Genomic DNA, 15,693 nt, shown 5'->3' on the forward strand with positions numbered 1-15,693 from the left:
ACACTTAAATCTAGCTAAGATACGACGGCTTGCGCCGTCGTATCTTAGCTGTCTATTTAGGCCGGCCGCTAGGGGCGTGAACGCTGATTTACGCCTAGAATGCGTAAATCAGTGAGATACGCCTATTCACGGACGTACGCTTGCCCGTCGCAGTAAAGATAGGCCGTTTACGTAAGGCGTTTTCAGGCGTAAAGTTTTTCCACCAAAAATTTTGAAAATTTTACGTCGTTTGCGTAAGTCGTCCGTGAATGGGGCTGGACGTAATTTACGTTCACGTCGAAACCAATAAGTCCTTGCGGCGTAATTTGGAGCATGCGCACTGGGATACGTCCACGGACGGAGCATGCGCCGTTTGTTCAAAACTTCATTTACGTGGGGTCATGGTTTATTTACATAAAACACGCCCACCTCTTCACAATTTTAATTAGGCACGCTTACGCAGGCCCATTTACGCTACGCTGTCGTAACTTAGGACGCAAGTTCTTTGTGAATACAGCACTTGCCTCTCTGACTTACAGCAGCGTTTAAATTGCCTTTAGTGTTCCTTTAAGACTCACCAAAACAACATACCTCGCGTATAAATGATTGAAATATAAAGCTTTTATATAATAGCAGAACTCCCACTGCCTCCGGAACTCTATATTCCAAGACTCCACCCAATGCCAGGCTCAATCACAGGGGATATAAGAAGCAATACAAAGAGAACGGAGACTTTCTCATACAAGTACATGGTACATCAGACACATATCAGGAATATGAAGTGTTGGGGTAACAAACGCTTTAAGAGGCTGCCTTTGATCCCCTTTGTGTTGCTTTGCACGTTGGATAAAGAATGACCTATTGAGTTTGCCAAACGCAGCCTTTTCCCATCAAACACAGCAGCTGTGTTATAATTGAAACATTTGTGTTCAACAAGAACGCCCTATACTTAACTGCAGCAGAGATGCATTATATTACCAAAAGTATTGTGACGCCTGCCTTTACACACACATGAATTTTAATGACATCCCAGTCTTAGTCCGTAGGGCTCAGTATTGAGTTGGCCCACCCTTTGCAGCTATAACAGCTTCAACTCCTCTGGGACGGCTGTCCACAAGGTTTAGGAGTGCGTCTATGAGAATGTTTCACCATTCTTCCAAAAGTGCATTTGTGAGGTCAGGCACTGATGTTGGGCGAGAAGGCCTGGCTCACAGTTTCAGATTCTCTACTTCATCCCAAAGGTGTTCTATGGGGTTGAAGTCAGGACTCTGTGCAGGCTAGTCAAGTTCCTCCACCCCAAACTCACTCATCCATGTCTTTACGGACCTTGATTTGTGCACTGGTGTGCAGTCATATTGGAACAGGAAGAAGCCGTCCCCAAACTGTTCAAATAAAATTGGGAGCATGAAATTGTCCAAAACTTCTTGGTAAGGGTGGGTCAACTCCAGGGGAGGGCTGGGGGGCAAGTCCAGTCAAGTGGCCCATTGAACCGTCGAATGAGCTCACCATCCATGGCCCACCTGTTTTTTTTAATGCAGCCTCACCAGTGCCTATCAACGCAGCCTGATCACTGGGGCAGGTTACATGGGGTGTATGGTGGGGGGGAGATGGGGGGTCAGCTAGGGGTGTCAGGGTCTCTCACCTCAGTGATCTCAGCTCAGCAGGTCCTTGCATGCCACGGCCTCCTGGGGGGGTAATGCTCCTGGGATCAAGTTGCAGCCAGCGCCTAGCCCTGCATCCTGACTCCCTGGCACGCACTGCCTCTTCCAAGAATCCGGTCCCAGGAAGCTGTAGTTTCCTCTCCGCTGCTCTGTTCTCCACCCACCGGGAGCTTGAGCGTGGACTACAACTCCCGGAATGCAACAGCAAGTGCCAAGCCGCTGTGGCCGTGCCCCCGACCTGACTTCCTAGTGCAGAATAAAAAAAGATGGTAAAGGACAGAGGCTGCTAACCATTTTGAACATAAGTTAGAGCGGCCTGGGAGGCAATTGCCACCCTGCCCCCCGGCCCAGCCCTCCCCTGGTCAACTCAATATTGAACCCTACCGACTAAGACTGGCCATACACCATAGAATTTTCTTGTTCAACTTTCCTTTTAGATTTACCAAAGCCATATAATATGAGTTCAAACCTAAACCCTTCCAATCTTTATGCAATCAGGCAGGCCCTTGCACTACATAGCTGAAAGTAAATCTAAAGGAAATTGAATGAGAAAATAGTATAGTGTATGGCCAGCCTAATGCCCTGTACACACGGTCGTAATTTCCGACAACAAATGTTCGATGTGAGCTTGTTGTTGGAAAATCCGACCGTGTGTAGGCTCCATCTGACATTTGCTGTTGGAATTTCCGACAACAAATGTTTGAGAGCTGGTTTTCAATTTTTCCGACAACAAGGTTCTTGTCGGAAATTCCGAGCGTGTGTACACAATTCAACGCACAAAAATTCTACGCATGCTCGGAATCAATTTGACGCATGCTCGGAATCATTGAACTTCATTTTTCTTGGCTCGTCGTAGTGTTGTATATCACTGCATTCTTGACAGTCGGAATTTTGTGTGACCGTGTGTATGCGACACAAGTTTGAGCCAAAATTCCGTCGGAAAAAAATCCATGTTTTTCTTGGCGGAATTTCCGATCGTGTACGCGGCATAAGACTGGGATGCCATTAAGTTTATGTACGTGTAAAGGCAGGTGTCCCAATACTTCTGGTAATATAGTGTATATATCAGGCCAGGTAGGGCTGTGCAAATCTCAGATCTGGATGGACAGCAATATATATATATATCCACTTCCCGCCCGGTCAATGGACATCCGGGAAGTGGTTGTGAAATCCTGACTGGATGTCTATTGACGTCCTGCAGGATTTCATGCCGGCGAGCGCCCGTGGGGGTGCACAGCGCGGTGATGCGGGGTGTCAGTCTGACACCCTGCATCTCCGATCTCGGTAAAGAGCCTCTGGCGGGGGCTCTTTACCACGTGATCAGCCGTGTCCAATCACGGCTGATCACGATGTAAACAGGAAGAGCCGCTGATGGCTCTTCCTCACTTGCGTCTGACAGACGCGAGTAGAGGAGAGACGATCGGCGGCTCTCCTGACAGGGGGGTTCGCGCTGATTGTTTATTAGCCAGCCCCCCTCGGATGCCCACACTGGACCACCAGGAAAGCCCACCCTGGACCACCAGGGAAGGGCAGTAAAAAAAAAAAAAGGGCAGTAAAAAAATAAAAAAAAAAGAGAATAGATGCCAATCAGTGCCCATGGGGCACTGACTGGCAACATGGGACAACATGAGACTGGCACTGGGATAAACAAGTGATGCCCAGCAATGCCATCAGTGTCCATCAGTGCCACCCCTCAGTGTCCATCAGTGCCACCCCTCAGTGTCCATCAGTGCCACCCCTCAGTGTCCATCAGTGCCACCCCTCAGTGCCCATCCATGCCCAGTGCCCACCTATCGGTGCCCATCTGTGCCACGCATAAGTACCCATCAGTGCCACCCATAAGTGCCGCCCATGAGTGCCCATCAGTGTCGCCTATGAGTGCCCAGTGCCGCCTATGAGTGCCCATCAGTGCCGCCTATGAGTGCCCATCAGTGCCGCATACCAGCGCCACCTATCAGTGCCGCCTGTCAGTGTCCGACAGTGCCGCCTCACCGGTGCCCATCAGTGCCACCTCATCAGTGCCCATCAGTGCCACTTCATCGGTGCCCATAATCGAAGTAGAAAACTTACTTATTTGCCCAAAAAATTAACAGAAAAAAATAAAAACTTAATTTTTTTCTAAATTTTCGGTCTTTTTTTAGTAGTTGCACAAAAAAAAATCGCAGAGGTGATCAAATACCACCAAAAGAAAGCTCTATTTGTTGGAATATATTGATAAAAAATTTGGGTACAGTGTAGCATGAACGCGCAATTGTCATTCAAAGTGCGACAGCGCTGAAAGCTGAAAATTGGCTTGGGCTGGAAGGTGCGTAAGTGCCTGGTATGGAAGTGGATATAAAATCTGCTGCTGCATACTTAGCTGTGTGCGCATAGTTCAGCTCCTATAGTGTTTAGTAGAACCTTGTCTGTATTCAGTATATGATCTGTAACATTCTATCCCACTCTTCTTCTCCTCCTCTTTTAGTGCCAACAATCAGCGTGACTTACAAAGTGAATGTACAACAATCTACAATGTGCAGCGATCCTGAACCCTGCAAAAAACATTTCAGCACAGAGGTTAGTGACCCTATAGGGGCCATGAATGGGCAGTGTCTTCCAGCCAACCAGCTAATCGGGTTCATGTCTTTCTACAGGTAACTTCCGCCTACAAGTATATCGCTGGATTTGACAGGGCGGATGTGATCAATGTGACGTAAGTGCAATAGTCACAGCTGTGTCACTGCGCTGGGTATGACGTGGATAATAGAGACCTGAAGAGAACATTGTAACTAGATTATGTCAAATGTTTAAGACTTTGGGCCAGATTCATGTAGAAATCCGGCGGCGTAACGTATCCCATTTACGTTACACCGCCGCAAGTTTTCAGCGTAAGTGCTTGATTCACAAAGCACTTGCCTGTAAATTTGCGGCGGCGTAGCGTAAAGCCGCCCGGCGCAAGCCCGCCTAATTCAAATGGGGCGTGTACCATTTAAATTAGGCGCGTTCCCGCGCCGAACGTACTGCGCATGCTCCGTTTTGAAATTTCCCGCCGTGCTTTGCGCGAAATGACGTCGCCCCGACGTAATGTTTTGAACGGCGACGTGCGTTATGTCCTTTCGTATTCCTGGACGACTTACGCAAAAAAAAAAAGAAAATTGAAATTCGACGCAGGAACGACGGCCATACTTTAACATGGGCTGTCTATTTTTACACCACCTAAATAGCAGCCGTAACTTTGCGATGGGAAAAGCTGACGTAAGAGAATGCGACGAATGCGCGTACCTTCGTGGATCGCCGTAAACAGCTAATTAGCATACCCGATGCGGAAAACAACGCGAACTCCACCCAGCGGGCGCCGAAGTATTGCATCCTAAGATCCGAAGGCGTACGAAGCTGTACGCCTGTCGGATCTTAGCCAAAAGCCATTGTATCTTTGTTTGAGAATTCAAAATAAAGATACGACGCGGCAAATTTGAAAGTACGCCGGCGTATCAGCAGATACTCCGGCGTACTGTTTCTGTGAATCTGGCCCTTTGTCCTTACCCAACAGATGGGTAAACATATGATATCACTGCATGGATAGAACTCCATACTGTATTGTCCCTGAGGGCACTGGCTGATTAATGGAGGGGATCTGACAGCTTGGTTATATGAAAGCAAGAGGGTGGCCATATTGTAAAGCAGCATTGCTTCCAGAAAGATTACAATGCCGATTAATTTCCTAAATTACAGGTTGTAGGAAGGAAAGTGTATCTTAAAGGGTTGTAAAGGAAAAAAAAAAAAAATCCCTAAATAGCTTCCTTTACCTTAGTGCTGTCCTCCTTCACTTACCTCATCCTTCTATTTTGCTTTTAAATGTCCTTATTTCTTCTGAGAAATCCTCACTTCCTGTTCTTCTGTCTGTAACTCCACACAGTAATGCGAGGCTTTCTCCCTGGTGTGGAGTGTCGTGCTCGCCCCCTCCCTTGGACTACAGGAGAGTCAGGACGCCCACTAACACACAGCTCCTTTCTCTATCTGCAACATAGAGAGCGTCCTGACTCTCCTGCAGTCCAAGGGAGGGGGCGAGAACGACACTCCACACCAGGGAGAAAGCCTCGCATTACTGTGTGGAGTTACAGACATAAAGAACAGGAAGTGAGGATTTCTCAGAAGAAATAAGGACATTTAAAAGCAAAATGGAAGGATGAGGTACCGTATTTATCGGTGTATTGTGTACTGCAGCGTATAGCGCGCACCCCTAAAGTGGACCCGCATTCCTGTAAAAAAAACAAACATTTTAGTACTTACAGTTTTGGTGTCTTGCGCGGCGGCCTCGTCGGGTCCGGCGTCCGTCTGCGGCTTCGGTGGTGTCCCCCTCGTCCGGTCTGGCGTCCTTCTGCAATGTCATCCCCGCTCGGTACCCGCTTCCCGCGCTGAGTTTGAACCACTGCGCCGCCATATACCGATCGTGTGTACGCGACATGAGACGCCAGTATGCAAATTAGCAGTTTTGACTTTAGTCCGACTTTCTAATCTGCATATTTCTCTTGGAATTGTGAGTGAGAAGCAATAAAGCCAAAGACAACCAGAAAAGGGTGAGCCATAGCAGCCCCATATGGTTGTTGGTGTCCTTATATCCTGAATCCCCTTGAATCTGAGGTTATGAAAATACAGACCTGTGTGTTCTCTGGTTCCCAGCTCCGCCCTTCTGTAATGCTCAGGAAGGATGCACAGCAGAGACTGACATGATTCTGGTTATATTTGCCATAAAAATCCTGTTGATTTTTCAAATTACCGTATATACTCGAGTATAAGCCGAGTTTTTTAGCACATTTTTTTTGTTCTGAAAATGCCCCCCTCGGCTTATACTCGAGTCACCTTTTTGCGCCTGATCTCCCGGACTTTGGGGACCCGGTACTGGCCGGCCGTAGGTCCCCTGGACCCCAAACTTCAAAGCCGGGCACCCCTTTCATAGACTCCCGTGTTAAACGTCAGTTTGGTCATGGACACAGTGAGGCATGGGCATAGTGAGGCATTGGCACAGTGAGGCATGGGCATAGTGAGGCATGGGCATACTCGGCTTATACTCGAGTCACCTTTTTGCGCCTGATCTCCCTGATTTTGGGGACCCGGTACCGGCCGGCCGTAGGTCCCCTGGACCCCAAACTTGGCACACATGTAGCCCCACTTCAAGTGTGCAAAGTTTGTTGAATGTGGGGCCTACACCTGGGGGGCAACAATTTTTCAAAGCCGGGCACCCCTTTCATAGACTCCCATGTTAAACGTCAGTCTAGTCATGGACACAGTGAGGCATGGGCATAGTGAGGCATGGGCACAGTGAGGCATGCAGTGTTGCCAAACTACCAGATTGAAATTTACTGACACAACATGCAAAATTTACTGGCACAGCCAAGTTTTTACTGGCATTTCCAAAAGTTACAAAAATTTCAGTTTTAACTGCAAATTAGAGTATTTAGGCTACAAACAAATACAATATGCAATTAGCAATATAATTTAAGGTAGATATTAAGGCAAAAATCATATTTCTTATTTTATTTTTGCTATAGTAAGTAAGTAGCTCAGGGATCGGCCTCAGGAGGGCAAGACATTAGAATGGGTGGCACACCCATAATATTGACTCTCACAGTGACACTAACAGCAGTACACACCAGCAAAGGTGAAAATGAGACCTCGATGACACAACCCGTCCCCTACTGAGTCCCAGTGACAGTCTCTCTCCAAGCCTAGTGGTCCCTCCAGTCCACTCCAGTCTAAACAGCACTGACGGTCCCGGTCCCAGCTTGCCCTGCTCCCATTCCGCAGACCCGCACACGAGGCTCTGCCCGCTCTGCTTGGCTCCATTGCACCATTACAACACACAATATTCTCAGGCACCGCCTCTGCCAGCGCCGCCCAATCACACTGTAGCAGGCAATCGTATGGTCTCAGCCAGCTCCGGACCAAGCCGAGCATTACAGCTATATTTTTTACTGGCAACCTTTTACTTTTACTGGCAGGAGAAAATGGCCTGTTTTTTTTACTGGCTGCCAGTAAAAATACTCATGGTTGGCAACACTGGAGGCATGGGCATAGTGAGGCATGGGCACAGTGAGGCATGCACATGGACAAAGTGAGGCACAGTGAGGAATGGGCACAGTGAGGCATGGACACAGTGAGGCATGCACATGGACACAGTGAGGCACAGTGAGGCATGGACACAGTGAGGCATGCACATGGACACAGTGAGGCAAAGTGAGGCACAGTGAGGAATGGGCACAGTGAGGCATGGACACAGTGAAGCATGCACATGGACACAGTGAGGCAAAGTGAGGCACAGTGAGGAATGGGCACAGTGAGGCACGGACACAGTGAGGCATGCACATGGACACAGTGAGACAAAGTGAGGCACAGTGAGGAATGGGCACAGTGAGGCACGGACACAGTGAGGCATGCACATGGACACAGTGAGACAAAGTGAGGCATGCAGATGGACACCCTAGGCCAGGGATATGCAATTAGCGGACCTCCAGCTGTTGCAGAACTACAAGTCCCATGAGGCATAGCAAGACTCTGACATCCACAAGCATGACACCCAGAGGCAGAGGCATGATGGGAATTGTAGTTTTGCAACAGCTGGAGGTCCGCTAATTGCAGATCCCTGCCCTAGGCTTATACTCAAGTCAATACGTTTTCCCAGTTTTTTTGTGGTAAAATTGGGTGCCTCGGCTTATATTCGGGTCAGCTTATACTCGAGTATATACGGTATATAAAATTCAGATAAAAGGTAAGTTGAATGGATTTGTTTATGTAAGAAAAGAAAAAAAAACGATTGCCTGATTTAGTTACCTTGTTGTCGGGAGTTGCTATTTAAATTTTCCTTTTATCCTGCGTTGGCAGTAGCTTGTTTGCTTGTTGTTTTAGGCTGGCTGGCACTGCCCTGGAATACAAAGTGCAGTACAGCGTGCGAGTAGGGAGCGCGATGTCTGTAGAACAGGAATCGGTACTTGCTAACCCAACGTCAGTGTTTGAGGCCTTGGTCCCCTCGGAGTACACTCTCCTCTCCGCAATCCGCAACACTTCCATGGCAGGTAAGGAGACAGAGGAGAGGCCTCTCGAGGTCATATACAGCTGGCGGCTCCTTTCTGCCATTATTGATGGGCTGACCTGTGGTGGCATGAGAGCCAACTGACCAGCGACGGTCTCCTAGAATCTGTATATATTTCTTTGCGGAGAGCTCACCCCGCTGACCTGTTCTTCTCTCGCTAACAGCACTTTCCATTCCTCCATAAAAGCTTCTCTTTCGCTGCCGCATTTCACTAAATGAAATCCATTTAAGATCAGTTTTATGACCCTTAAGTAAATGTTCAGCAACAGTTTCACGTCATAAAATAACCATCTGAAGTCAGAGTGCGTTCTGCTGCCAAAACAAGCGGCGATACGTTCTTTTGTGTCTTAGTCATCCATTTTTTATTTTCTCCTTTTGTTTTCTATTTTGGTGTCAAAATTAAAATCCCCACCCCCACCAGTATTGGATTTATTATAAAATCGGGAGGAAAAGGGTATTTCTGCCAATAATAATGAGAAACAATTGTTTCTGAAAAACATTTATAACAAATTTTAACCACTTCCTTACTGGGCACTTAAACCCCCTTCCCACCTAGACCAATTTTCATCTTTCAGCGCTGACGCAAACACTGTACCCAAATTATATTTTTATCATTTTTTTCCCACAAATAGAGCTTTCTTTTGGTGGTATTTTTTATTTTTTTTAAGTGTATTTTGTGCGTGTACTCGAGAGAGGAGCCGGACTGCAGGAGTTGGGAGTAGGAAGGCCTCCCCCAGAGGCAATCTGCCATCTTTCTCCATGCCCCGGGTGGCAATGGCGGGTGTGTGAGGGGGTCCTCCCACACAGCCCGCCCTACCTGCTCCGCTTTGAAGCCCAACGGGGCAGAGGGACTCCCTATAAGGGAGTGAGAGGATTTGCCCGCTCAACCAGCCCCGTTAGTCCTTCGCCTCTCTTTTTAGAGACCGCATGGTCAAAGTGCGTGCATGTTAACCCAATTTCGAGTGCGTGTAAGTGTGGTGGTTTTTGTGGGAGGGGGGTGAGCGTACTAAGCACAGGCTTACCTCGCATAGCACACCCACCGGGAGCCGGGCTGAGACCACCAAACTCAAATTCACATGTAGCCGAGACCGGGATCCGAACCCCTAGCTGCAGAGGTGAATGGCTTGTCAGCGCAGTGCCAATCGCGTTGAGCCACCACAGCTCCCTCTTTTGGTGGTATTTGATCATCTCTGCGGTGGATTTCTGTGTTTACACACAGAGCTCAACGTCTATGACCTGGCACTGCCGATCGCGGGTACCTGGCAGACATCGCGGCCGCCAGGCACGCGCATCGGCATCACGTGACACGCTGGGCACAGTTTTTTCCCCCGATGCGCGCCCTCTGTGGCGCGTGCGGGGAATGTAAATAGAAGGACGTCCAGGGATGTCTTCCTGGCAGTTTAGAGCCGCGGAAAAAAAAACCTGCAAGAGAAAGGCATAATGAGCTAGTATGCATAGCATACTACCTACCTAGACACCCCCAAAAGGGTCGGTGCTGGCCCTGCCCTTTTGGGGGTGTTTAGGTAGGTAGTTGGGTTTGTTAAAAGAAATTAGAAGTTTACTGGGTTTGAGTTATTCCTGTAATTGCAGGGTCTATAAAGATACAAAACATTGGGGAATGTGTATGCATTACAGAGGTACTGCCTTCAGTAGATTCATTTTTTTTGCCCAGACATACACTTCAATTCTTCCCCCCCGTTCACACTGATAAATGGTATGAGGTCGGTGCCATCATTTGCAACACATGGCAGATTCCTTGTTGAGCAAACCCTTTGAAGGACACTGCAGCCATGGTCTTCTGGAGTCACACTTATGTCCATTCACCTTCTACTGGCCTTTCTGTTTTCCACAGATACGATTGAGCCCTGTGCAGAATGGTTCACGTGTCCCCGGGGATTCCGCTGCGTGCCTCAGCGCAAGCTTAGCGCCTTCTGTCTGTCACCTTGTCACAGCACGTTTTGTCAAAATGACGGCATCTGTATACACCGCAAAGGCCAGGACCCCGCCTGTCAGTAAGTAGGAAAGGCTTTTCTTTTAATATGTCATTTGCATTGATGGATATCAAAAATGTGTTCATCTCCACATCAATAATTCAGGAAGAATAGATCACCCTTACCATTTAGTTTCCATTTTGTATAGAGTTGTATTAAATGGAAAATCCCTCAAGGGGGTTTTAAGGAGCAAAATGTGTTTTGAAAAAAGTGGCAATCAATTTGTAAAAATGTGTATTTATTTATATTATTGTATCAAAAAGTGGAAGTCATGTGTATCTCCAGATACGCCGTCGTATCTCTGAGTGTGAGGCGTCGTATCTTGGCGTCTGATTCAAAGAATCAGATACGCCAGAATTTGTCTAAGATACGACCAGCGTAAGTCTCCTACGCCGTCGTATCTTAACTGCATATTTACGCTGGCCGCTAGGGGCGTGTACGCTGATTTACGCCTAGAATATGTAAATCAGCTAGATACGCCTATTCACGAACGTACGCCTGGCCGTCGCAGTACAGATACGCCGTTTACGTAAGTCTTTTTCCGGCGTAAAGTTACCCCTGATATATGAGGCGCAGCCAATGTTAAGTATGGACGTCGGGCCAGCGTCAAATTTTCCATCGATTACGTCGTTTGCGTAAGTCGTTCGCGAATAGGGCTGTGCGTCATTTACGTTCACGTCGAAAGCATTGGCTTTTTGCGGGTTAATTTGGAGCATGCGCACTGGGATACTTTCACGGACGGCGCATGCGCCGTTCGTAAAAAAAAAGCGTCATTTACGTGGGGTCACAATAAATTAACATAAAACACGCCCACATGTTGCACATTTGAATTGGGCGGGCTTACGCCGGCCTATTTACGCTACGCTGCCGCCGCTACTTTGCTTTGTGAATACTGCACTTGCCTGTCAAAGTTGCGGAGGCGTAGCGTAAATAGGATACGTTACTCCCGCACACAAATACGCAGATCTACCTGAATCTACCCCAAAGTGAATGGTAGAAGTGGTTACTCCAGTAGGTAGATCTCAGCACTGCAGTCTATGGGGTAGATTCACATAGATTAGCGGATCTTTAGATCCGCGTAATCTATCTGATTTACGATCCGCCGGGGCAATTTTGCGAGGCTAGTGGGGAGTGTACAATTAAAATCAGGCGCGTCCCCGCGCCGATTTAACTGCGCATGCGCCGCCGGAGAAATTTCCCAGTGCGCATGCTCTAAATTACGTCGCTAGGACGTCATTGTTTTCGGCGTGAACGTAAATTACGGCCATCCATATTCGCGACCGACTTATGCCCCGTACACACCATCACTTTATGTGATGAAAAAATATGACGTTTTTAAAAACGTCACTTTAATTGACCGTGTGTGGGGGAAAACGTCGTTTTATGTCTTCTAAAAAACGACCAAAAAAAATTGAAGCATGCTTCAATTTTATGTGTCGTTTTTCAAAACGTCAACTTTTACTTCACAGAAATTGACCGTGTGTTGCAAAAACGTCGTTTAAAACGACGTTTTTTCACCCGCGCATGCCCAGAAGCGAGCTTCAATGGAAAAAGTGGTGGAACGTAACCGCGCTTTGCTAGAACATTGTGAGAAAAACGATGGTGTGTAGGCAACTTCGTCTTTGAAAATTGAAGTTTCAAAAACGTCATTTTTTACTTCACAGAAAATGTCGTTTTTTTTCATCACATAAAGTGATGGTGTGTACGCGGCATTACGCAAACGACGTAAAAATTCAAAACTCGGTGCGGGAACGACGGCCATACTTAACATTAGCTACCCCTCATATAGCAGGGGTAACTATCCGCCGGAAAAAGCCGAACGCAAACGACGTAAAAAAAAAAGCTGCGGGCGTTCGTTTCTGAATCGGCGTATCTCCTCATTTGCATATTCGTCGCAAGTAAAACACGAAACGCCACCTAGCGGACAGCGGAAGATTGCAGCCTAAGATCCGGCAGTGTAAGTCACTTACACCTGTCGGATCTAAGGGAGATCTATGCGGAACTGATTCTTATGAATCAGTCGCTAGACCCGACCGTCGGATCTCAGAGATACGACGGCGTATCAGGAGATACGCCGTCGTATCTCTTTGTGAATCTCCCCCCATGAGCCATACAGGAAGCCAGGGTGTCATTCAATCAAGCAGCATCTGCCCATGAATGAGTTTTCCGTTATAGGTGGACTAACCATTTAAACTTGTAAATGTCTCATCACAGTAAAAGTTCCTCATTCATGTGTTTGTTGCTCTGATTTAGCCAGTTCTTTTCCTCTTAGGTGCCCGGTTGGCATAGACTTTTGGTACATGGGACCTACCTGCGATTACCGAATGACCCATCACCGCCTTGCCGCCATTTCCTGCGCTGTCGTGTTCTGCATCATCATTTGTGCTGCGGCGGCTGTTTTCCTCCTGGTCCGCAGGTTCCAGACACAGATCCTTCATCAGAAAGTGGCTCAGACGCAGAGCAGGTAATATGAATGCAAATATGTGGTATATAGAAGAAATGGAGCAATCAAATTCCTTTTATCTTAGAGATGGAATAGGCATGTTACACACAAGCTACTCCCAGGTCAGTAACTCACTATTTAGTGAAATAGAGGACAGGGGCGGACTGACCATTGAGGCACTCTGGCACTGCCCGAGGGCCCCATGCCACTAGGGGGCCCCATCAGGGTCAGTAAAACCAGGGACAGTATGTAAAAATCGGTGTTTTTTTACATTTGTCCCTGATATGTCCGAAACCGGACATATTTGATGTGAAAATCCAGAGATTTTAGCTGCCCCGCCTCTGCACTGCCTCCTGGCATGGTGGCCATCTGTAAGCCAGGGGGCCCCATAATCTTCTATTGCCCGGGGGCCCCATAAGTTGTCAGTCCGCCCCTGATAGAGGATGACAGCCCCAGAGTTCTGGTGTTTTTGCCTCCAGCAATGGGAGAATGCCTTGTGTCCTAAACTGATGGACCGCTACAAACGCTTCAATCACCTCTTCAATGGATTCCTCACCGTCTTCTAATACCATAGTAGAAGCAGTGCAGCCAGATCAGAGCCGTACTCGGATCCCAAGCAACGGAGATGGCCTGTAATGTTGCTTCGGGAACTGGATCCTGAGTGCAATGCATGTAGTTAGCTGCAGGGTGCTATGCAGGACCAAGGTCATCCCTATGGAACACAGGTCCTGTAGACCCCTCTTAATTCCTTAAAAGTTACTTGCCGAACGCTTCACGCATATATACGTCGGCAAAATGGCTTGGCTGGGCAATGCAACATACCTGTACGTCGCTTTGAATATCCTGCCAAGCTCCGTGACTGTGCCCACGGGACCCACGGACTCGATGTCCGTCGGTGTCCCGCGATCGTGTCAGGGAGCTGCAGAACGAGTGGATGCCTGTGTAAACAAGGCATTTCCCTGTTCTGCCTTGTGACAGGACACTGATCTACTGCCCCCTGTCATCGGGAGAAGTGATGAATGTTGTGTCACTGGTAGCCCAGCCCCCACACAGTTAGAATTACTCCCTAGGACACACTTAACCCCTTCCTCGCCTAAACCTTGTGGACAGCCTTCCCAGAAGAGTTGAAGCTGTTATAGCTTCAAAAGATGGGCCAACGCAATATCGAACCCTACGGACTAAGGCTTCTTTCACATTGAGGCACTATTGCGCTAAAAATATCGCCTGCAAAGCGCCCTGAAAGAGCCGCTGCTTGATATCCAGTGTGAAAACCTGAGGGCTTTCACACTGGAGTGTTGCTCTGGCAGGACGGTAAAAAAAGTCCTGCCAGCAGCATCTTTGGGGCGCTGTAGGAGCGGTGAATATACTGCTCCTACAGCGCCCCTGCCCTTTGAAACCAATGGGGCAGCGCCTCGAAACAGCCCGTGAAGCGGCATTTTTGCGGACAGGTTCAACCCTTTTTCGGCCGCTAGCGGTGGTTAAAACCGCCCCACTAGCGGCTAAAAATTGCGGCAAAATGACGGTAAAGCGCCGGTTAAAAACCCTAGCGCTTTTCCGCCAACGCCTCAGTGTGAAAGTACCCTAAGACTGAGATGCCATTAAAGTTCACGTGTGTGTAAAGGCAGGTGTCCCAATACTTTTGGTAATATAGTGTGCGTGTGTATATATATATATATACACACACACACACACACACACACACATTTTCCATATATGCTGCTGTTATCATGCTTTGTATGCAGGTACTTGCATAGGGCCACTCATGACTGGTCCTCTTTTAAAACACTGAAGATCGTAGTGTTGCACTTTAAATGGACTTGTTGCTATGACAACCATTTTTTTTTTTCTTTTTTCATTTTTTTTGGCATGGCATTAAAGTTTTTTTTTTTAATGTAAAATGGAGACTGTTGTCTTACCCATTGTGTTTGCTGCTTCATATCATTTTCTAGTTTACGGTAGAGAATGAAGCATTGTTTCTATGGTCGACGCCTTCTACCAATCAGCTTTGGCGTTGTAATGAAATTCTTCCCCTGCTCTACCAGGCAGGATTTGGCATTCTAATCACCTGCAACGCTCGCTAGAGAAGATCTCGCATTCCGTGATCGCCCCCTGCTGGTGAGCATGGATTCTCAGGGTGCACAACGAAGACAGCAGCGGGGTCTGGCTAGGCTATCTGTTGCTATGGCAACCGCTGAGGAGAGGCGATACCGGGAGAGGTTAAAAGCATTTCTGGAAGCTGCACATTACGTTGTCATTTAAAATTCCCTTTTTGTAGTGAACCTTCCAGGCTGAAGACAGGGAATTACAAGTGTGGCTGCCAGTTGCCACTAATTCCCAATGAAATTCCCTCTCGGGGCTCGTTCACTCTTGTTGCCCCCTCTAAAACGCAATCTGTAGAGGTTTACTTTTCAGAGGGTGGCTGGGAGGCAATATGTCACCTCATTACCTCCTATTTTTACCCTAAAAAGCTGGCACCACTGCCCACAACCGCATGCACTGCACAAGGCTGCAGAGTGGCCCAATCTACTTAAATGGGTCACATTTGGCGGCAGT

The 15,693-nt window shown here is 47.8% G+C and overlaps 1 protein-coding gene across 2 annotated transcripts in view; it reads left to right on the forward strand.

Moving 5' to 3' along the window:
* The window catches only part of LOC120943303 (mucin-17-like), an 82,341-nt gene that overhangs the window by 39,393 nt on the left and 27,255 nt on the right, over positions 1-15,693 (forward strand). For both annotated transcript variants that reach the window (XM_040356522.1, XM_040356521.1), the window contains exons 3-7: positions 4,105-4,196; positions 4,274-4,332; positions 8,523-8,689; positions 10,559-10,718; positions 12,970-13,161. In XM_040356522.1, the coding sequence (XP_040212456.1) occupies positions 4,105-4,196; positions 4,274-4,332; positions 8,523-8,689; positions 10,559-10,718; positions 12,970-13,161 (670 nt within the window). The remainder of the gene's footprint in view (positions 1-4,104; positions 4,197-4,273; positions 4,333-8,522; positions 8,690-10,558; positions 10,719-12,969; positions 13,162-15,693) is intronic.

This window comes from Rana temporaria, chromosome 6 (genome assembly GCF_905171775.1).
Source record: "Rana temporaria chromosome 6, aRanTem1.1, whole genome shotgun sequence".
Classification (NCBI taxonomy): Eukaryota; Metazoa; Chordata; class Amphibia; order Anura; family Ranidae; genus Rana; species Rana temporaria.